This window comes from Amphiprion ocellaris, chromosome 23 (genome assembly GCF_022539595.1).
Source record: "Amphiprion ocellaris isolate individual 3 ecotype Okinawa chromosome 23, ASM2253959v1, whole genome shotgun sequence".
In the NCBI taxonomy this organism is placed as follows: Eukaryota; Metazoa; Chordata; class Actinopteri; family Pomacentridae; genus Amphiprion; species Amphiprion ocellaris.
In genome coordinates, this window is record NC_072788.1 from 2,889,908 (window position 1) to 2,913,355 (window position 23,448).

A 23,448-nucleotide genomic window follows, 5' to 3' on the forward strand; every position below is an offset into this window, starting at 1 on the left:
CTCAAATGGAAGCGTTTTTCTCAGAAAATCTGTCAGGATGCCTTCAAAACAGTACTAGAGTGACAACGACTGAAAACGAAAAAAAAAAAACTGATATATTCTGTCCTTGTTCTGTGGTGGAACTAAGCACCACACTAAACCACTCTGGCATATTTTCCCAACAAACAACACTTGGATGGCGTGTAAACACAGCATCCCAGGAGAGTCTGAATGCAGAGGATGAATTTAAGGGTCAACGCTGATGCTCCCAATCCATTCGAACAAAAAATGCAATTTCCTGCGCAGCTAAAAGAAGACAAGAGAAAACTAATTTCTGTTTGTATAAAAGTCTTAATCATTCTCCTGCTGTAAGTACACTTTGGCAGCTCTGCAGTTTGACGGTGCTGAGCGGAAAAAAGATGGAAATTAGAATGACAAAGAAAGAAGGTGAAACTTGTTTCTGAAGCAGCCTCAGTTTAGAAAAATAGGAAATTATTGAGATGTTTCTGCTGCTTTAGAGATGACTTTATGGTATTCTGTGTTTCTATTAAATTTGAACGATAAACTGCATGATTCACCCAATTTCCTGTTGTGCATTTTGCCCAGTGTTTGCTCGGATTTTCTTCAGTGCCCTAGAGCATGGGAGACTGGCCATCCTTGTAGTTTTATTAGTAGCTGTAAGTCAGCTAAGTAAACACAATAACATGGTTTTTGACTACTTTGCTAGGAGCCTCATTTCCCTTTTAGTCTGCTGTCTTGTAACATATTCAAGCCATCATATAGACACTGCAGAACAAAAGCTTCAGAGCACCCCAGTCTTTCCAGTTTTTGATATGTAAGCAGTTCAATGAAAAACCACACAACAGCCATTTTGGCATCAGTAAAATGCAGAGTCTGACCCGTCATTGTGGCATCCAAGAGAGCCACAGCAACCACTTTGGAGAATGGAGAACCAATGTACAACTAAATGATGGCAGTTTTTATACGACAAAGTCAGATCTTTCCTATAAAGAAACTGCAAAGAAAGCCAAGGTGTCCGAGATTTCAAGTTTCCTCCAACGAAAAGCACATGGAAAACTGACAGAAATAGGTCTGGCAGATCCAAACCCGCAACCGAATCAGAAGAGGAGTTTGTGAGCTTGACAGGCCGACGGGAGAACAGCTTCAAGCTCAGCATTACAGCAGTCAAAGTACCAGTTTCAAGACTCTGAGCTGCCAGTTTGGCAGATCTAGCCATCACTGAAGTGTCAAAATAAGAAAAAGAGCCTCACCTGGGCCTTGAAGCCCTGCCAGTGGAACACTGAAGACTGGAACGAGATACTCATGACTTCAATTTTGACTTCTTCAGTTTGTCATGAAGAGTTTTTTAGGTTGTTGAGTAAGCTGCTGGATCAACATTGTGTGATACTGTCAAAAAAAAAGACATTATGGGATGGACTTTTTCATGAAGGAGTTGGTAACTAGCACCCTGGACCAAAGGACTACCACAATGCAACATGCACAGCACCCATTGGTCTATACCTTGTTGGTAAGGGGTTCATTTTATAGCAAAAAAAGAGGCAGTTTTCATTGCAGGAACTTGTAGGCTACTTTATTGCAGTCTACCTGCATTCCAACTGCAAGAACCACCCCTATAGAATGTCTTTCAGGGCATTTTAAGCAGAGAAAATGGTTGTTACTTCTAAAATAACTGCTGTGTGCATCTCATTGCTGATACTTGGAGGCAAAAGCTGATTAGTTTAACCCAGAAAGGACAACAGGTGGCATTTTTCTGCCCTCAAATTGTCCTCTTTATATAACAGTGTTTACCTCTCTAAGATCACCATCTTCAACGTACAATTCACACTGCATACTAACATAACAACAGTAAATACCATCCTGGATCAAAGGATTACCACAATGCAACATGCACAACACCCATTGGTCTATACCTTGTTGGTCAGGGGTTTATCCTATAGCAACAATAGATTATTTTCCACTGCAGGAACTTGTAGGCTGTTTCATTGCAGCCAAAACCTTTGTGTGGGTTCCAACTGCAAGAACCCACCTCTTTCAAGGGCCTTTTGAAGGGAGAAAAATGGTTAATACTTCTAAAAAAACCCTGCTGTGTGGGTCTCAGTGCTGATTAGTAAAACTTGGAGAAGGCAAACTGTAATTGGTTTAACTCAAAAAGGACAACAACCACCCTTTCCTGCCCTCACTTTGCTTAAATTTGACCATGTTCATGCAACATTGCAGCACATACTATCAAAAGTTTGCTTGTGTTAATATTATGTTATAGTTTACATCCATTATATAGGGAATTACAGCAAAAGACACAGGAATTAATTAGTTTTACTTATCCTGTATTAAGTTACAGGTCAAATGTGGTTTAAATGTTTGTTCCTTTGTTCATACTCACCATGCAGGACTGGTGTTTGGGATTGGGCCGCCCAGCACTTCCTGGGTTTATGGTATTGGTGATGTCAGAGTGACATCACTGGACCAGACCAAGTCGGGGTTTTTTTCTTTTTTCATGAGTGTTTCTTTTGTAGTAAAAGTCATCATTCAGCTGGGAATTAAGATGCTTTGCTGTAAGTGGGCCATTTAAAATGCTAAAGAGTTTTTCGTGTGTAAAGTGATGTTGTTTGCAGTTTAGTGCATATAGAGTAGATCACCATGCTGTTTGATGGTAGGACTAATGTGATGAAGGTGTGAATTTAGCACCATATATAAGGAGGGAAGATTGTATTCCCTCTAGGGAAAGAGGTGAACCTGTGCTGCCAAAATGTATTTTTTTAGCAGCTATGGGTCAACATTGAAGTAGTAGATTATGTCTAGAAAATACAACTTTCTGTTGTTTGGCACACAGAGTTGTCAGATCCTACACCACAATAGAAACAGTAAGGCTGAAAGTGCCAATCACAGGACCATTCCTACAAACATTTGCACCACCTTGCACCTGCATTGAGTTCCTCCAAGGAAAACCACCTTCAATGACACAAAATACATCTGGGTCAATATATAACTGAGGGATTTTTGAAGTCCATGGGATATATCTTGCTTACATTTTTATCAAAAGTTTAAAAAAAATATTTTTTATATTCATTATGATCGTGTCTTTATTAATTCCATCATTATTTATTATGGAAACAATCACTTAATAAAAATGACTGAATATCACTAAAATGGCAACAAAATAACCATCCAAATCTAAAGATTTTGATCAGATTTTTTCAGCATTGTAAGCGTGCAATCTGATTAGTAGCCAAAACCTCCCTGACCAGCAGTAGTCAAGGAAGAGTTAATAGTTTGCTGCTAAAAATGCTGCTAAAACCTCACATTTCTTAAAAAACACTACACATTCTACTACTTATTTTACCTGTCTTATATGCATAGACAGTAAGCGACCCATTTTACTGGAGCCACAAATGTCTCACATTGAACTTTGCATCCTTTTCTCAGTCGGCAGAGCTTTTTTTTTGAGTGATGCTCTAATTGATTACCTCTCCACCCCCACAGAAGATAAACAGCGCATGATGACAGGCACCCAGCTGAAACATTATCATCCATTTGCATGGCCTCTTAGCTTCTTGATGAGCATTATGCAGATGAGTTCAGTGTCAAAGTTCTGCTGATGAGAAGGAATTTGCCATTTCGACTGCACTCCCCCCCGACATGCGTCTCGGCATCGGAGCAGAAGGTAAACCGGCAACAGTACAATTCTTTTGACAACGTCAAAGGTCAACTGAGCTGCTGATTTATCACCAGACTGATCGAAAGCGACGGCTGAGCATCATCTTGCTCCCAAACTCATTTCAGACCTTCAGAAACCGAAGAGAAAACCATGTGAGGGGAAAGCCGCAGCCTGGTTTCAAACACATTGTTTAAGAAACGGGACATTGCCAACGTTCTCCCTGGAAAATCACACAAGGCAATAAAATTTCAAAAAAAAGATTAAATTCGATGCTCCAGCTGGAAAGAAACTTTGCGTCACCTTGAAAACTTTAAGCGGTAATGATGTGAGATCCCTGCTCAGGGAACATGCAGCACTTCTTCATGACTGTGAAATCAAGTGAAAGGGTTTTGTGTGTTCCCAGAGTGGAAGAGAGAACCAACATTTTTGGTCATCTCGGGTGGAACCTTGGAGAGGGTGGCATTGCTGAGGCAGCTGGATCGGACTTTTCTGACCAACCTTTCGTCTCAAAATTTTTATCCTTGAACCTTAACGCTATTGAGTCAAACAGACCGTCTTTTTTGGCGAGCTTTATGAAATGAATTGTTTGCCAAAAAGCTGACCCACATCCCCCTTCGGATTTCCTGGGATTAAAGCCTAGTATGTAGTTTGAAGCAGAAATAATACATAACTACCACAAATATGTGAAGCAACAATGCTCTCTGTCCTATCATGTGTCTCCCTGAGGACTTTGGCTTTTTGCTTCACGCCAGGAAATGCTTTCTTTTCCCTGTTCATCTATCTCTCATAAAAGATGTTTGCCCTGATCTCTATTACTGTCCAGATTTATGGCAATTTCCACAGCCATAATGGCCCCTATAACTCATCATAGATAGCCCTGCAGTAGATGCTCCCCTAAGGAACGCATCTATCAGCTGGCGATGATAATGCATATGGATTTCACCTCATATTTTATGGCACTGCATTTCAGTGGCCTCATTCTGAACTTTGGATTTTGTTAGGTAATGGCAGAAATGACGTGTCACACTGAGGATACTTGTATGATGGTTTGTTTTCCGAGGATAAAGACCCAATCCATGGCAGTTGTGGCTATTAAAGTGAGCATGCACTGAAGGTAAGATGTGCTGACTTTAGCCCAAAAGAAGAATCGATTTCTTCGGTACATACTGTACAGCACTTAGAGGAAGGGTTATGTTCCAGATTTGCTAAGACGAACAAATTACCTATCGAGCCTGTTATCGTTCCTTAGACATATTTATTGGCACATTGGTGTCCTCATTGGTGTACTCAGTCGGAGACCATTGGTGAGCAGAAGCTGGAAAAAAAGGTTTGATAACTGAACTTTAGCTGTTTGCAAATGTTGCTAAACCAAATTAGATTCAAAAGCATTTGGATTCTATCCACCACTTAAACACTGGATTTGATTTTAATAAAATGCTAACCTCAAGACATCCAGCCCCCCCCCCCCCCCCCCCCCAATGAGGATTAAGCGGTGTATAGATAATGAATGAATGGATGAATGGATGGATGGATGGATGGATGGATGGATGGATGGATGGATGGATGGATGGATGGGTTAGACCACTTTGCCACTAAAACCTAAAATATTACAGAAATTACATAAAAATTGGTTCAGATTTTTTGTGGATTAGACCACTCTGCTTCTAACTCCCTCAATTATAAAGGTGTCTCCAAAATAAAAATAAAAATCTGCCTTGTGGTGGTACTAAAAATACAGTCAGGGCTTCATCAAAGTCAGCAGGGTTCATCCTCTGGGGATCCTGAGTCATGTTAATCCATCTTTGTGTGGATCCAAGTAGTGTCGTCTGTAGAGCCATGCTGCTAGCAGGGTTAGCTAATGACGTGCTTCTGTATCTCTATTCTTCAAATATATTGTACTTTTTTGTTGACTTTTGCAGACTTTTAGGCCATTAGGAGTGAGAACATTATAGAAACGAATTCCTCACTTTCTCGCATCCCCTTCAAAGGCACATTTCTGGGTTATTTTTGGTTTTAGGGTCGAGGTTTAGGTTAGAGATGTCTTAAGAATTGAGGTTAGGTGTGATGGTGAAGATAAGAAACTGGGGAATGCATTATCTCAGCGACTGTCCCCACAAGAGTAGCTAATCACCTGGATGTGTGTGCATATAAATGGAAAAATCACCTTGTGGAAACGCTGTGGGGGGAACGAAAACCAGTGCTGAGCGGAAACACACTCACTAAAGCTGTTTGTGTAGTAGGTGTTTGTATGTGTGTGTCGTGTGATGCCCCAGGGTTGTGCTCAGATGGTGTTTGGTTAGTAACCTATACACACATCGTCCGTCCCATGATGCACTTGTGTCCACATAGGCATGATTACCGCTTATCCACATGCTTCCCTGGTCAATAATTACAGCTCAGGAGTCAAGTCGAGGCACAGAGCAGGTGACAGATTACACAATAGTTAGTGATGAAATATGGCTTTAAATCCTGACATTTGGAGCATCTGAAGAGCCAATGACACCCTAGAATTATCTAAGGGAACATTATGGCATTGGAATGATTCCAAGCATCTCCAATATCCCTTTTACATTAAATCCCAATTGCTTTGTCCAAGAGACCAGTTGGATTCTGCACCAATTTGACATTCTAATAAATAACTACTAGTGTCTATGAATATTTAACCCTCGTGTCGTCCTGCGGGTCAAAATTGACCCGTTTTAAAGTTTGAAAATGTGGAAAAAATATATTTTCACAGTGAAACTTCTGATTTCCACATTTTCAACATTTTTGGAAAATCTTTGAACATTTTTTGGTGGAAAAAAAGAAATGTTAAAAATATTTTCTTTAAGAACATTAACAGAAAAATCAACCAAAATCCAGCGAAATTCACTGGATTTTGGTTGATTTTTATCTGAATGTTCTTAAAGAAAATAGTAGAAGTTTTACTGATATATATGTAATCACTTTAGATATTTTTTGGATTTTTTTGGAAGATTTTAACTCATTTTTTGAAAACATTTACAAGAAATTTCTTGCCAAATTATTATTATTATTATTTATTTATTTTTTTAAATAAAAATTTTAAGGGAAACTTTTCAGGAATTATTGGAATTTTCTTCCCGAAGGTTTCCTCTGAGGTTTTTTTTTTTTTTAAACATTTTTTAACATTTCTTTTTTTTCCACCAAAAAAATGTTCAAAGATTTCCCAAAAATGTTGAAAATGTGGACATCAGAAGTTTCACTGTGAAAATAGATTTGTTTTTCCTGCATTTTCAAACTTTAAAACGGGTCAATTCTGACCCGCAGGACAACATGAGGGTTAATCACAGTAAGGTTGCATTTGTATAGACATTTCAATCTGTAACAGGTGTGATATTGTAGAGCAAACTCAGAACGAAGTAGTTTTGTGTCTTGGTTAGTTTCCTTTTTCCTTTACTGACACTTTAATGGAATCCATTGACCATTTTCTTGTATCCTACTTACGTTCCATCTATTCATTTATTCCTCAAGCCTGCTGCCACTCAGCTTTCTGAGACTTTGGGTGCTGATGTGGGAAATACCACATCTTGACCGCTTCCCTCCCCACATGGCTATTTCCTAACATTAACACAGCTAAGTCAGTTAGCAGCAGAACTGAGATAGCAGCAGCCTCTGAGGTGTCCGCTTGACCTGCAATGAAACCTGCCTCATCCTGCCTTTAAAAGGCTGCTGATCAAGAGTTTCATGAATGCTGTTTTAAAGACATATTATACCCTCAATATTAACTGGCCTTGATCCCCATTTCAAAACTGGCGATCTTTAGTTGAAACTAAAGAGAAACAGCTGTATTCTTTCCTCGTCAAAGTATTTACAGCTGCCAGTGGACAAATGTTTTTCATTTGCATGTGGTTGTTATCAGCCTCCACAAACCCTAACGGCAAATTATCTTCCTACATACAGTACATATGTAACTCCTGCTGTTTTTGGCAGCCACATGCTCACACCTACACAGAAAACACAAACACATGACCTTATTAGTGCCATGCAAGGGGAGGAATGTGGAACTTCTTCAGATACCTGAAGCTTAAAGATGAAAAGGTCATCTTCTGCCACTGAAAGAGTAGACTTTGGAGACAGTATTCATAACACCATAACATGTGACTGTAAATAGTATAATGTATCTCATTAGCCACTGTAACGAGCTGGACAGAACAAAACACAACTAAAGCAGCAGAGTTATAGCAACTTTTAGTCCCTAGTATGGATAAGAGCCTAAAACATTAGATCATATTGTAAAATCTTCAAATGATGTCTTTCGTTAGACATTCTTCCGATCATAAATGCCCATTTCTTTTGACCTCCACAAGTTTTATCTTAAGCTTTTGGTCAAAAATTTGAAACATGAAGCCAAGAGATACTCTAACAGACTCAACGTGTTCTTTAGAGCCACAAAGCATTTGTGCCAAAACCTCCTGCACAGGCAAGAAGTTTGGTGGGTGGATTAACCGTTAATTCTTTGCAGATGACGATCAACAATTCCTCCAAGTTGCCATTCAGATTTTAGGGTTATTTTATAAAAGATAATCTAATTTTCTGCAATAAATCTTTCTGAAATCTGAAATCTCAATCTGAAATAAGTAATTTTTTACTTACTTTAAAGATTCACGGCATCATTCTTTATTTATTATGTATCCATCAAAGTAATTATTGAGATCTGGGACTTATAGCCCACATTCAAAGGCAACACAAGCAATCAGATGATTCCACAGGTTGTAAACACACCTTATAGTTTATCTAAATAGTTCTTTATCTAGGAAACTTGAATTTTACATAATGTAGATGCCCTTCCAATCTGAGACTTAGAGCAGTTTTGAGTTTGCCTGAATGTGTACAGGAATGGCCATCTCCTGCTCCGATGTGGGATCCATTGACGTTCCACAGGGTTAATTCCTTCAATTGGAACATTCACAAAGGTGTCAGCTGCTCTAAAATGCCCCGAAAGTTCCTGTCGTGAAAAAACGTTGTATCAAGTGTCCAACGGAGCCCTAACAGTGACCTATCGTGTACAACTCCAAGACCCTGGAATCAGATTGCCGAAATGGAATGGAGCTGTTATTAATGTCAACAATTACACGCATGCCTTTCCTGCTTTGGCAAGCCAAAAAAACTACCATGAGAACAGTCTGTACAGCAGAACTACGCGTGCAGACAATTACAGCATGAACACTGGGTCAAATTGAACCAAGACAAACGCAGCAACCACCATCATCGCCCATCTACTCATTAATAATCACCAGAATTAAACAGGCTCGCTGCATTACCTCCATGTTCCCAGATAACAAAGTGCGCCAGTCTTCAAATCAACTTTTAATAATCGCTTCACATGGAAAAACACTTTCTGAATCCTTTCTCCTCAAGTACTAGGAGCGTTCATAACCATCAGAGGATCGTTAGTTGCTTGGAAACAGGGAAAATAAACTGCTGCCGCAGACGGCTGAAGGAGAACATAGAACCATCTTCCTCAGTGATACCTGAGGAAACTGAGTCGTCCACCGCTACATACGTACACAAGGGACAACTGCCTTCAAAGTCTGTGCTCTGGCACATTTTATATGTTCACAGGACAGTTTGGTAGTAAATGAAGGCAGCAAACGTCTGTAGGAACAACAATAATCCATATACTTTCTGCACTGTAGCACTTCCTGTTAGGACATGAAATCTTTGTCCTCATGTCCCCCATCATCTTGGTCTTGACCCATAATATGTCGCTATCTTTTAAACTGTGATCCCTGCTGTCTTTAAACTGTGTTCTGTCTTCATTCCAGAGTGTTTCAGTGGAAGGCAACTGGAGGTTTTTTGGTTCCCAGGTATTTATTCTAATCCACATACCATATGGGTCATGCCCCATTGATGACGGATCTCAGTACTGTATTGTAAGTACCTGATAAATGGTCTCATAGACCTATTCCTCCTACTGATGACTTTCTTTACTCCACCTGTTTTGTCCGTCCAGAATTTAAACATTGCTATTCTGAGACCATTCCCTAAACACCACTAAAGCCTTGAGTCATTTGATGAGCAACTACCCATGTAATTTTGGGGTTGGAATAAAGACCTCAGAAAAAGCCTCTTGGAGGAGAGCTGAGATATCTTCAAGAACTAAAAGAAAGTGCAGTTGCCTTTTACTGAAGACCTAGATGACTGAGAATCCACGCAGACAGATTTTGCATGAGCTTTTCTACATCTGTGATTCTTCCAAACCCTTTATAAATTACTAAAATTGAGGAAAGAACAGCTGCCTTCGACTGCTTGAGAATCTACTGAGATGGCTCAACTTCATCAGGGTGAGAAACCAGTACCCAAGATGTAAAAACATTTGTTGAAAGTACACTAGAGGAAAAAAATCAAAATATTCAAAAGCAGGGCTGGTGCACAATTGGTTAAACAAAGGTCAATGCAGCAGAAATTAAGACGGCACTGACGGCATATTGTCTCAGATAGCACTGTAGCATCTGTTTGTCTCTGACTTCACATAGAATTCAACTGATTTCATCTCCACTGACCTGATTCTCGAAGTTTTTTTGGCGCATTTTGCTTAGCATTGCTGTTGTTTGTCACCTTCAAGACAATTTACTTGACAAAAATTCTGTTAAATATCTTAAAATTTAAGACCTTTTCCAATCAAATGAAGTCTTTTTAGACACTTTATGACCTTAAAGTGTCCGTGGGAAAGATTCAAGTTACTCATGCATCACAATTTCCATGTGAAAAGCGCAAAGAGCAGCAGTTACAATAAACATCACCAGAAACAGTTCAAATAATAATAAAAAGACTGATTTAGTGCTAAATCACACCTTAAATTTGAACTAAGGCGCCACACCAGTGCAGATTTCACCTCCTATCCTGACACATACCTGAGATATCTCCATGACATACAGTGAATCAAACATTAACTCATATTGATCACCGCTCAGTGCGTGTAAACAGTATCATTACTCCTGTACAAGCTCTAATGGATAATTTATGAATTATCTGCTAATAAGCGCTGACACGAGCAGATAAACTGTCCGTGTGCTCAGCGAGGAGCTGAACTTCAGTCTGGAAAGCAGAGAACAAGAACACACCTTGAACAGGGTCACTGATGTTTAATCAGTCTGCTGATATTCTAGTTGTTTCAGTAAGAATGATACATAAATATACAGATGTAGAGGTGTAGTCAGTCAAATTTGGAATGAAGGTGAACTATGAAAACATTGGAACTCACATCCGCTTATACTTTCATTAATTTTCCACATTGTTTTTTTCACCACGCTTACATGGTAAAATAGCTAAAAATGCAAAAGAGCACTTGGTGTAACGTCTCTGGTCATTTATTTGAAGAATCATCAACCTGACAGTGTAAGGAATTACTGTGCTGCTCCATTTCAGGAACAAGTACGGAGTTCCAAGTGTGCCAAATGAATAATCACAGCACTTTGTAAAATGACTATTTGAGCAAAGTTTTCATTTTTCCATAACACTCAAACAGAAAAATCAGGCTAACAGAGCCTATTATAACAGTTCAGATCATTATTTTGCATTTACAGCCTCTAATTTTTCTTCAAGGTTTAGTCTACAATCCTCCGCAGTTTTTTTCCCAGCAAATCCACTGTAAACTACCTGCCTTGCACCAAGTAGCAAACTCAGTGACAAGCTGCTGAACATAAGGGAGTATTCTGTGGTCATAGAGCTAGATATATTTCTAAAAAAATGATGGATTGTGCCTCTAAATTAAACATTATATTGCTCTGAGTGTGCTATACAACTCAAATACCACCATAGCCATGCCAGCTTAGAAGTCGAACGCCTAATGTGTTTGATTTCTAGCTTGGTTGTTGTGGAGTTTTATACTAAGTCAAAAAATAAAAGTGGAACTGAGCCCATCCTAAATTAGTTTCGCCTCAGTTTTTCGATGTTACTGAAAGTCTTTTGTTAAAGATAATGTAACCGGAATGGAACACTGAAGTCATACATGACTGAAACGTATGATTTACAGCTTGTTTCAGAAATTTTGCATCCAAATAGCAACATAAAATAACATATTTGCTCCCATGACAGCATAGAAAACAACTTTGTAATCTGACTGTTGTGATTTCATCTAATTCTGCTGCCCCCAAATGGCCAAAAAACGCATTATTGCAGCTTTAAAATACAAAAATAGAAAACAATAGTTACAATATTTTTGTATTTTATTGTGACTTTATGCATCATACATTAGCAATTTAACCCTCCTGCTGTCCTCATTTCCTTGTCTGAAAAATATCCAAAAAATCAGCAAAAAAATTACCCAAATTTCTGAAAATTTACAAAACCTTCAGGAAGAAAATTCCACTAATTCCTTCCTCCACTTCCTCCTTTTATTAAAAAAAAAAAAAAAATCCCCCAAATTTGGCAAGAAAATTCTTGTAAATATTTTCAAAAAAAATCCTCAAAATATCTAAAGTGATTACATATATATCAGTAAAATTTCTAATGTTTTCTTTAAGAACATTCACAAAAAAAATCAACCAAAATCCAGAAATTCGCTGGATTGTGGTTGATTTTTTTTGTGAATGTTCCTAAGAAACATTTTTAACATTTCTTTTTTTCCACCAAAAAATGTTCAAAGATTTCCCAAAAATGTTGAAGATGTGGACATCAGAAGTTTCACTGTGAAAATCTATTTTTTTTCCACATTTTCAAACTTCAAAACGGGTTAATTTTGACCCGCAAGACGACACGAGGGTTAAAATATATATGGCATTTTTAACGCTTATTTTGAAGTGAAGGACCGTCCAGATGCTGCTTTGTTGACAACGCTGCTCACAAAGCGAATACGGCACCGCAGTCGGGTTTCATTGGCATTTTATTAGATGAAAATATACACCCGAGCACTCTGTTCCCTCAGTGCTCCACGTCTGCTCCGCTAACCGGATTAAGGCCGGTGCGGCAGCCTGCTGATGAATAGCCAGCATTAGGTGTTAGGTAACGCGCTGGGAGAGAGCAGGTCCTGGGCATTCATCACCATCATCATCATCACCACCACCACCCGGGGAGGTCTGCTCTGGATGCTGACGCTCAGCCGGGTGGCACTGAGCAGAGGAAGGGTGGGCTGGAGAGACCACTCAGAGAAAACGTTGCTGTGAAAGCAGCTCAAATGGGAATTACATTTTTATCCCAAAGCGCCGTCACAAGTGTTGATTTACAAACCACACTGGAAAAAATGGCCCTCTCAAAACAAGAAGAAAAAACTTATTTCAAGGAGCTTTTATGTTGAAATAAGTGAAAAAAAATCGGCCAATAGAACAAGTGAAAAATGTTTTAATCTTTGTTCAACAGAAGTTACTGTAACGTAATACGGTTTAGAATCATCAATGTTAAAGTGTAGTAACTTCTGCTGCATACAGTTTAACCCTCCTGTTGTCCTCATTTACAGGCACCAAAAAATATTGTTTCCTTGTCTAAAAAAATCCAAAAATCCAGCAAAAAAAGTCCCCAACTTTCTGAAAATTTGCAAAACCTTCAGGAAGAAAATTCCAATAATTCTTTAAAAGTTTTATTTTTAAAAATTCCCCCACATTTAGCAAGAAAATTCTTGTAAATATTTTCAAAAAATGAGTAAAAATCTTCCAAAAAAATCCTAAAAATATCTAAAGCGATTCCATATATATTAGTAAAACTTCTAATATTTTCTTTAAGAACATTCACATAAAAATCAACCAAAATCCAGTGAATTTTGCTGGATTTTGGTTGATTTTTATGTGAGTGTTCTTAAGAAACATTTTTTCTAGCATTTTTTTCCACCAAAAAATGTTTAAAAATTTCCCCAAAATGTTGAAAATGTGGACATCAGAAGTTTCACTGTGAAAATATATTTTTTCCACATTTTCAAACTTTAAAATGGGTCAATTTTGACCTGCAGGACGACTTGAGGGTTAAGGCCCTCATCATTCCAGACATCACGAAATCCCCATTTGTCAAAATACCATCAGCCAACTGACGGAGTGAATTTAGGCCTTTTCTGGGGTTCCTGCCTAATTTGTTTGGTTGGTAATGTTGAAGAAATTTCACTCTTAGTCCTTGGAAGTTTGCTGTAGTGGGGTGATTACTGGTATTCTGGCATATGGTGGGCTAACCAACACACAGCATGAGTCTGTGAAGGTAAGAAGATCCAGAACATTTGTAGAGTCCATATTTTATAGGGATGGTCAGAGAGTAGGGCAGGCGGCTGTATGTAAATATAAGAGTGAATAGTGGTTAATTTGGTTGCCAATCAGTAACAGAAGGTAATACAACATTGAACAAAGGTGGTTGAATCAAGAGGTCTGGCAGACAGTAATAAATGACAAAAGATAAAAGAATTGTGGACAACCGTGGGAAATGGAATGAAGGACTGACACTAGAAGGTATTTGTAGCAAAAGGTGTGCTATTTTCTCCATCAGTGATCCAGCCTTCACAGTCTGTGTATTTGTGGTTCGTTTAAAAGCATCTAGCACTGCAGCAGACCTACAACAAGCGTGTTTGACCAAAGGTAGCATCGCTGTGAGTTTGTCCTCAAACAAGGACACCGGCGGTGCTGCGAGGCTCAGCTGGCTCCAGCACACATTACGGGTGTGCAGCAGAGTCAATAAAGTGGAGCTAATGTGTGGCTGGATGTGAGTGATGGGCTCGTCCTCGCTGTTTGCAGTGTCTTGTGTGGGTGGCGGGCTGAGAAGCGTCTCCACATAATAAAGAGCTGTGGTAAGATTAGAGGACAAGATCAGTCCGATGTCCAGGTTACAGATTTAAAGATTTTAGAAGCTGTGGGATTATTGTTGGGACCCAGAATGACTGAGAATGCACCATTACTTAAACGTTAAGAAGTAAAAATGAATGTGACATTACAGAGAAAGAGGAAATATGGAGTCACATTAGTTTTCTTTCTTTGAAAAGTCTTACTTTATGTCAGCTTGAGACATTAACCCTCATGTCGTCCAAACTGACCCGGTTTAAAGTTTGAAAATGGGGAAAAAATATCTATATTTTCACAGTGAAATTTTTGATGTCCACATTTTCAACATTTTTGGGAAATCTTTGAACATTTTTTGGTGGAAAAAAAGAAATGTTTAAAATGTTTCTTAGGAACATTCAAATAAAAATCAACCAAAATCCAACATAATTCACTGGATTTTGGTTTTTTGACATTTTTAACATTTTTTTTTCCACCAAAAAATGTTCAAAGATTTCCCAAAAATGTTGAAAATGTGGGCATCAGAAGTTTCACTGTGAAAATATATATATTTTTCACACATTTTCAAACTTTAAAACGGGTCAATTTTGACCCACAGGATGACACAAGGGTTAAAATAAGGTGAGAACAAACCAAGAGATGTAATAGCTTATATTAGGTCTGTACTATCTTTGAAACTTCTGAGCACATGTCTGCAGCCCCCTTATTATCAGTGATCTACAGCAGGTGGGATCGTAAATCCAAACACTCCGGAGAGGGCTCTGGCTGTGGCCGTAATAAGCCATCGAATGATTCACCTTCCTGCCACGGACCACATTCTGTTTATCCCTCGCCTATTCGCAGATTTATTGAATCAGTTCTCAAGCTCATATAAACGGCGAGGCGCCGGCTGGCTGACACTTCACCTCTGAAAAGAAACCAGTTCCAGATCCGACACACTGGTCCAGGCACACAGGAGAACAGTCTGTCAAGTCATGTTTCCAACACATTCTATTCTATAGAAGCTTTATGTCAAACAGTGTTCAACCAGGGGAGTCTAACATGCGGCCCGCGGACCAAAACTGGCCCGCCAGAGGGTCCAATCCGGCCTGACTTTGTCAAGTGTAAAAATTACAGAGAAGACATTCACTGCAGATTGTAAATTTGTAAAATTATTTATTCAAAATAATTTCTAGACCATGACAGGTTGTTTTGATCATAAAGTAAAATACTAGATGGTTCTTTTGTCATTTTGTTTCTCGCTTTTGTCATTTTTTGTCTCGTTTGTGTCATTTGTGTAGTTTCTTGTCTTGTTTTTGTCGTTTGTCCATTTTTTTTTGTTGATTTGTAACTTTCTCAGCAAAATTGTCTCTTTTGTTTAGCTTGTCTTTTTTGTCTGACTGTTGTAATTTTGATCATAAAGTAAAACACTATATTGTTCAGTTCCAGATGACTAAATGTTGTGTGTCTTTGTAGACACTGTGATCTGGAAGTTGTAACGTGTAAATGATAAACTGAGGCATAATATTGTTGAAATCGAACTTATTTTTCTTAAGAAATTTCAGGCTGTTCAAAATCTTTTGTAAAAAGATAATTTCTTAAATTTTCAGAATGTACTTTTTTGCACTAAAACAAAGGAAAATAGTTGGAGTTGTGGTTATTTATAGGTTATTATGCTGTGATTTTACTGGTATGGCCCAACTGGGATCAAATTGGGCTGAATGTGGCCCCTGAAATAAACTAAGTTTGACACTCCTGTGTTAAACAGACATGAAAACTTCATATCTGTCTTCTTGAGTATTGATTTTAGGTTTCTGAGTAGTTTCCCGCACAGTCTGCCACATTTAGTTAATATCTCGACAGGTTAAACGAAGCGTAAAGACAGCTTTTCCACATCTGTTCCCTCCATTCCCTCTCCCCTCCCCTTCTCCCTCAGATCACAGTTCTTCTTTTACAGCTCATCTCATTTTTTGAGGTTTATTTTTAACCAAGTACGGCTTGGAATAGCTCTCATCCTGAAATGGAAATTTGGGATGAACACAATGGGAACTTGGCTCCGTCACCATCACCCCCAGGGGGAATAAGTGACTCATGTAACCTCAACAGAAACGACTGCAGCCACACTAAAAGGAAGAAGGGAGGGGCGAAGGGACGTGGAACGGAGGAAATGTGAATCAAACAACAAAAACACAGATTAATGCCAGCACTTGTGCATATCCAAACATCACACGCTGCATGTAAATCTTTGATCTTGCTTTTTTTCTCTTTTTCTTTTCTGACTTATGCAACTGTCTTTCCTTGGAGTGATGAAAAGCACATGGCCTTTGCTTACATGTTCCCATTATAAAGCAATAACTTCCAAGCAGGACTCGCAGGCCTAATCCAAATCTAGCCGAGGAGCTGGGCCATTTATCAAACGGTTTCATCCAAAAGGGTTTTCAGCGGCTGGAGAAAGTGCAAATATATCCTTCTGTAAACACACACCGCTGTCCGCTCTGTTTATATCCAATCAGGAGGTAGAAATGTAGCACAGGAGAAACATATCGGTGTATTGGTAACAGACCAATGCTTGAAATGGCAAGTTTAACCCTCCTGTTGTCCTCATTTACAGGCACCAAAACATATTGTTTCCTTGTCTGAAAAAATTCTAAAAATTCAGCAAAAAAATTCCCCAAATTTCTCAAAATTTGCAAAACCCTCAAGAAGAAAAACTCCAATAATTCCTTAAAAGTCTCCCTTAAAAATTTTATTTAAAAAAAAAATCCTCCAAAGTTGGCAAGAATAATCTTGTAAATATTTTCAAAAAAATTGTAAAAATAAAAATATCTAAAGTGATTCCATATATATCAGTAAAACTTCTAATATTTTCTTTAAGAACATTCCTAAAAAAAAATCCACCAAAATCCAGCAAAATTCGCTGGATTTTGGTAGATTTTTTTTAGGAATGTTCTTAAGAAACATTTTTAACATTTCTTTTTTTCCACCAAAAAATGTTCAAAGATTTCCTCAAAATGTTGAAAATGTGGACATCAGAAGTTTCACTGTGAACATTTTTTCCCCCCACATTTTCAAACTTTAAGACGGCTCAATTTTGACCCGCAGGACGACACGAGGGTTACAAGGGGCATTTGTTGGTTTATCACCACAAGGGGGCGCTAAAACCAGCTGAGAAAACAACATATACAAACAAGAAGAACGATATCAGGTTCTGTTTATGAGCAGATTCCAGTATTTTCAGACGAATTCTGTTAAAAAATGCCCACAAATCAGCAGGTTTTATTGGCCATGTCTCCCAAAAATACAACGTAGCTTCATTCTCAATGATGTTTTGACGGAAACAACAGAACAAAAACATGTTTCAAATCGACATATCTTTAGCACGGCTTTCTTCAGCCAACCAATCAGATGTTGCATTAGATGGGGTGGGACCTGTTGCCCTTGTGACCCAGAAAATGGAAAAATAAGTTGCGAAAGAGTCATATCTCAACCCAAACCTTAACATTTTCCAAAGTCTAACCACATAATTTTGGTTCCTAAATTGGTGTCAGAAAAATTCTCTGTCTTCTCCAAATTAATTCTCCAAGCCGTCTCTCAAGTCAGAGCAAAGTTTTACTTGCGCAAGGAGTCACTTGAACAGAACACAGTCTGAATGAGTGACTGATAATATAAAGAAACAGTTCAGCTTTTATACAGGCACATAAACAAGTTGCAGTGGTATTATCAGTTTCTGAGCAGCCAGTTTCAACCGGCTGCTTGCAAAACCAACTCGTTATATTTTCATGGCCAAAGTTAATCATGGAAATTTACTGGGTGGATTTGGTTATATGAGTTCAGTCACACAGTAGTTTGAAATCATAAAGAGCACTGAATGAATTTTCTAACATTAACCAAATAGAAAGTTTAATTGTGTGGGAATTTAATTTTAGGGAAACAAGGTTGGTTTTGGTTCAGTTGATAGATGTTTTTTTTCGGAAATTGATGGAGAAAAATACGACTTCATATGAATTCTAATCCTGCTGAATGTCTAATAGTTTCCTCAAGTTGCCCAAAAGTCAATAAACACATGGTTAAGTAAGGATTCAATCTCAAAAATCCAAACTACATCACTGCACCGAGCAATTTCAAGTCACTTGTTTTTTGCAATCAGTATCTTGTTCGTTCTACATGAGATGAATCTATATGCATCAACATATGGTGCCAGTTTCCAGCTACATGTCACATCTTTCCCATTATGCATCCGTTTGATCCATTGGAATATATAAAATATTAATAAGTGCAGCTTTAAATCATCAGCAGGGAGATCACGTCTGGGTTCGTCAGTCTTAGAGATTTAAGTTAGACAAAAAGGAAATGAAATTCCAACTTAGTTGTCAATCTTTTGAATCCCTTTACAATCTTTACAAGCAAATGCAGTTTCCACTTTGTCCACAATTCCTCTACCACAACAAGACTCAGAGCTAAACGAGCCCCATGTGCTGCATCCCATCCACTTCCCAGATCATTTAAGAAAGAACTCGACTGATAAACATCTAAGATCCTATGTGGTGAAAACAAAGCAAAAAGCCCTCTTGAGATATTTCCACCTCCAAGCTGGCCAAATTGCAAAACAAGCAGCAGGACCAGAGGAGAAAAGGCCCCTTATATAGTCAGAACAAACTCATCCTCTGGCTCAGGTGGCCAACAACCAGCGATCTGAACCTCTCCAAAGCTTGCTGATAAGCCACCAGAACAGACGAATTCAGAAGCTTAGAGGGAAAAAATGCCAAGAATTGTAAGCTCGGCGGAGGGAAAACACCGGATGAGGTGAAGAACCCTGACGTTTATGTGTGATGAGTTGCGTAAGAGAGAAAGAATCTGATGTTGGGGAAAAAAGGCGAAAAAGAAACCAAAAGCACAGAGGATAGAGAACGAGAAACTGACCAGTCCACAAGCCAAACTCTCCCCCGTGATGCGGCTAATCACAGTAGTCCACTCTTTGAAGGAGGGAGGTCAAAGAGTGACGATTTCCCGGCTTTGCCTTTTCTCAACCTTCCGTCCCCAAGTTTGTGGATCTGGCTAGGATTCAGCCCACAAGTCCCACGACCTCACTGGGACTGGTGCTGTGTGACGCGAGGCTGTGGGATCTAGGCCGACTGCACATTTCTTTTCTTTCTTTTTTTTTTTCCAAAGTGACGGCATGTGTTTATTTACGTTAGCTTCTGTGGGCGGCAGTGGTAACACGTGAAAAACCATCCAAGAGGAGGGGGGTGTCAAAGCGTGAGGGTTGACATGCTGCAGCCCGGCACTGGTTTCATGGAGCCGAGGGGAAACAGTTGGGACAGTAGTCCTGTTAAGTTTTTCTTTAAATGCCAGCACCACTTTTCTTTCAAAGTCCCTCTCAGAAGGAAGTACAGTCAGATTGTTCCACTATGTAGTCGATTCACTGCCTCACCACAGATTGTCGCACAACTCCACCTTGAAAAAGCACAACACTCTGCTTCCTTCATCACTCACACACAGCGGGGATAAATGTGGTTGTGGTCTGTCTAAACCAGCAGCCTCCCCCCTTCACCCCCCACCCGCCACCCCCGTCCTCACCCGAGCATTGTACTCACCCCATGGCGGTGGAAAAGAAGTCCTTCTGGCTTTGCTGAGTAAACCCCCGACATACACTCACATGCACTGATGGAGTCTACCAAAGGGGGTTTCCTCTGCTGCTTTCTGCCCCCACCGTTCACTGTTTTCTCCCCCACCCCACCACACCACCCGCCCTTCTTCCACTCCAGCGGTGTCCTTTTTAGGAACTGGAGGAAGAAAAGAGAAGAGAAAAAACACAAGAATTAAAAAAGAGTGTTAGAAAGGCAGGGATGGGATCATAGCAGTTTGCTCCCAGTATCCCACAGCAGGGACCTTGTCAGCCTCCGGCGACACACCACCATCCCCTCCAATCATCCCTCTGTTTTCCTCACCCTTCTCCTCCCCCTCCTCCAGCTCTCCAGAGACTGTGCAGACTGTCTGCACCAGGATTCCTATCTTTCCCCACTTATTCCTGTGACAAGATCTCTGATATTTGTGTGACTCTGCCATTTATTTTCCTTTTGTTGCCGCTTTTTTTTTCCAAGTTGAAGAAGAAGGATGTGACAGAGTAGAGCAGATTAGCCCAAATTCAGGGATCACCGTGCTCACCTCACATCCCAGGTGTATAACAGTCTTAAATTAGATGTCTAGACTGAAAACAAGTAGCAATCTGGTGGCCTACCCCCAGGGCCGCGATGGAAAACAACAACAGTTCAACTGGGAATAGTTATCTGAAAGTTTTCCGAAGCTATCGAGGTAAATTCAGCCTTAAAAAGCCACATGCTCCACTCAGTTTTGTAAAGAAATGCTGTTCAACTAGACAAGTAATGGCTTTCAGGTGTAGGTTTTGAGGGTACATAGCAGACGTAGCAGAATGTGAAACAGCCAACATCAGCTTGTAGCTTGGTTGCTAACGGGACAATAAGTTTGCACAGGTTCTTTAACCCTCCTGTTGTCCTCATTTACAGGCACCAAAAAATATTGTTTCCTTGTCTGAAAAAAATCCAAAAATTCAGCAAAAAAATCCCCAAATTTCTGAAAATTTGCAAAACCTTCAGGAAGAAAATTCCAATAATTCCTTAAATGTTTTGTTTTAAAAATATACCCCAAATCTGGCAAGAAAATTCTTGTAAATATTTTCAAAAAATGAGTAAAAATCTTCAAAAAAAAATCCTAAAAATATCCAAAGTGATTCCATATATATCAGTAAAACTTCTAATATTTTCTTTAAGAACATTCCTAAAAAAAAATCAACCAAAATCCAGCGAAATTCGCTGGATTTTGGTAGATTTTTTTTAGGAATGTTCTTAAGAAACATTTTTAACATTTTTTTCCACCAAAAAATGTTCACAGATTTCCTCAAAATGTTGAAAATGTGGAGATCAGAAGTTTTACTGTGAAAATATATTTTTTTCCCACATTTTCAAACTTTAAACCGGGTCAATTTTGACCCACAGGATGACACGAGGGTTAAAACATTGATACAGTCAAATGCTACCTCAGAACTGTCTACAAACTTGATTTTGACTCCAAAGTTCTCCATTTTGGACACATTCTTGGCAATCCTTTCTGTCAGATGTTCGCATTAGTTTGCTATATTCACTTAGCAGAGTTCACTAACTTTGACTCAATTAGCCCAAACCTACTTAGTCATTGCAAGTATGTCTACTTAGTGCACCAATTCCAGCATAATTATCCATCCATCCATCCATCTATTCATCCATCTATTCATCCATCCATCCAACCTCTTCTGCTTATCCAGGGTTGGGTCGTGGTGGCAGCAGGCTAAGCAGGTCATTCCAGACGTCCCTATCCCCAGCAGCATTTTCCAGTTCCTACTGGAGTATCTCATGCTGTTCCAAGGTCAGATGAGATATATAATCCCTCCACTGAGTTCTGGGTTTACCCTGGGGTCTCCTCCCAGTTGGATATGTGCGGAAAACCTCCATAAGGATGGTATCCTAGAGGCATCCTAACCTGAACCACCTCAGCTGGCTAGTTCCACACTCTGCCACGATGATGAGTCTGTAACCCCCCTGGCCCGGCAGGTGTCAGGTGGGGTGTCTTTATAAATCCTGTAAGTGTAAACAAAGAGACACACATTTTAGCATCCATTCAGCTCAGCAGCAGGATTTATTCTGCTTTCTTCAACAAAGAAATAATGACACAAAATATTCTATTAATTTGGAAATTACTCAATAATACCAACTGTATAGACAGTATCCTGAATCTGACATAAACAATTGTGGGCTTCAGAAAACAAATGCAAAACATTTCTCCATGCAAATTGTCACTGTCACTTACATATTCTTTCACTCCAAATTACGCATGAAACAACATTTAAGCTAACGGTGTCAAACTTTACTGATTCTGTGTTAGCAACTTACTTAGCTTACTAGCAACAGGTCCGCTAGCCTAGCATGGTCGCGTGCGACAAAACAGCGATGTCTCTACCCATAACTTCGACAAAACTCGACTCTAAACATTGCACATTACATCCAAGAATTCACAACACAATATGCCCCTATTCTGGGGTACATGCGTATGGTTTTGAGGAATATAAACCCACCTGTATGTATAAACAAAGAGACACACGTTTTAGCTTCCATTCAGCTCGGCGGCAGGATTCATTCTGCAGCAAGTGCCTCAAGGCGGTTTTCTGCTCCTCTCTGGCACTATGCGCCATCTAGTGACCTGTTTGAAAATTGCTTTGACACAGAAATCACGAATACGCCATGAAATTAGTTTTGTTTTTTTAACATACTTAAACACAATGAAATAGCTTTTTAAAAAAAATCTACATAGGGGTATCAGTTTTTAAAAGCAGTTTTAACATAACTTATTTTTAGCAATTAGCTGTATCAGTCTCAATGGCTTTTTAATCTTTTCTTATGACCTATTTAACCTTTTAACTGTATTCCCATTCATCTCTAAAATAAACATTTTTAACCCTTTACAAGTCCATAAAGAAAGATGAGGTGTCAGAAGCTTGAGATACTCTAACTCAACTCCAGTTTACCTGTTTACATGTTAGGCTGCAAACCACCAACTATTTTAAATACTGGCGTGACTGTCTTTATGCATATGATACCGAAATACACCTTCCAGTGAAACCTGCTGATCTTGGCTGCTTCAGGTGCTTGCTGAATGGAAGAAGTTTAAAAATTGGCTGAGTACAAGATTCTCCAAGCTAAATGAGTGAGCTAAAGTGTGCTAATCTTTGGACCTTTAGACTCCTGCAACATCTCAATGCAAGTCGACTACCAATTCATTAAACAATTCTAGGCGAAAGGGGCGGAAATGTCAATTGGTTGGTCCACCACTTTTCAGAAATACTGCACAACTGGATAAATATTGAATGGGCTGGCTCTAAACATTTGAAAGACTTTCATGGTCTCCAGAGGATGAATCTGAATGACTTTGTCCACAGACGTTTCACTTCGAATTTCTGTCAGAACACTTGGTTGGACAATAGTCAGAATGAGACATGCAGAACAAAGCAATAAAGAAAAAAAGCTTGTATTTCACTGTTTTGCCTCATAGAACCAT

The 23,448-nt window shown here is 39.2% G+C and overlaps 1 protein-coding gene across 2 annotated transcripts in view; it reads right to left on the reverse strand.

Annotated features, from left to right (window-relative positions):
* pde5ab (phosphodiesterase 5A, cGMP-specific, b) overlaps nt 1-23,246 on the reverse strand; it is a 117,278-nt gene extending 94,032 nt beyond the window's left edge. The window contains exons 1-3 of one of the 2 annotated variants that reach the window (XM_023270101.3): nt 22,469-23,246; nt 21,645-21,974; nt 19,938-20,126 (exon numbers count right to left, since the gene is read on the reverse strand). In XM_023270101.3, the coding sequence (XP_023125869.1) occupies nt 19,938-19,942 (5 nt within the window). In that variant the 5' untranslated portion in view covers nt 19,943-20,126; nt 21,645-21,974; nt 22,469-23,246. Of the gene's footprint in view, nt 1-19,263; nt 19,833-19,937; nt 20,127-21,644; nt 21,975-22,468 lie in introns of those variants that run through there. The other variant, XM_035948103.2, reaches the window with a different exon arrangement.
* Nucleotides 23,247-23,448: the final 202 nt, after the last annotated feature.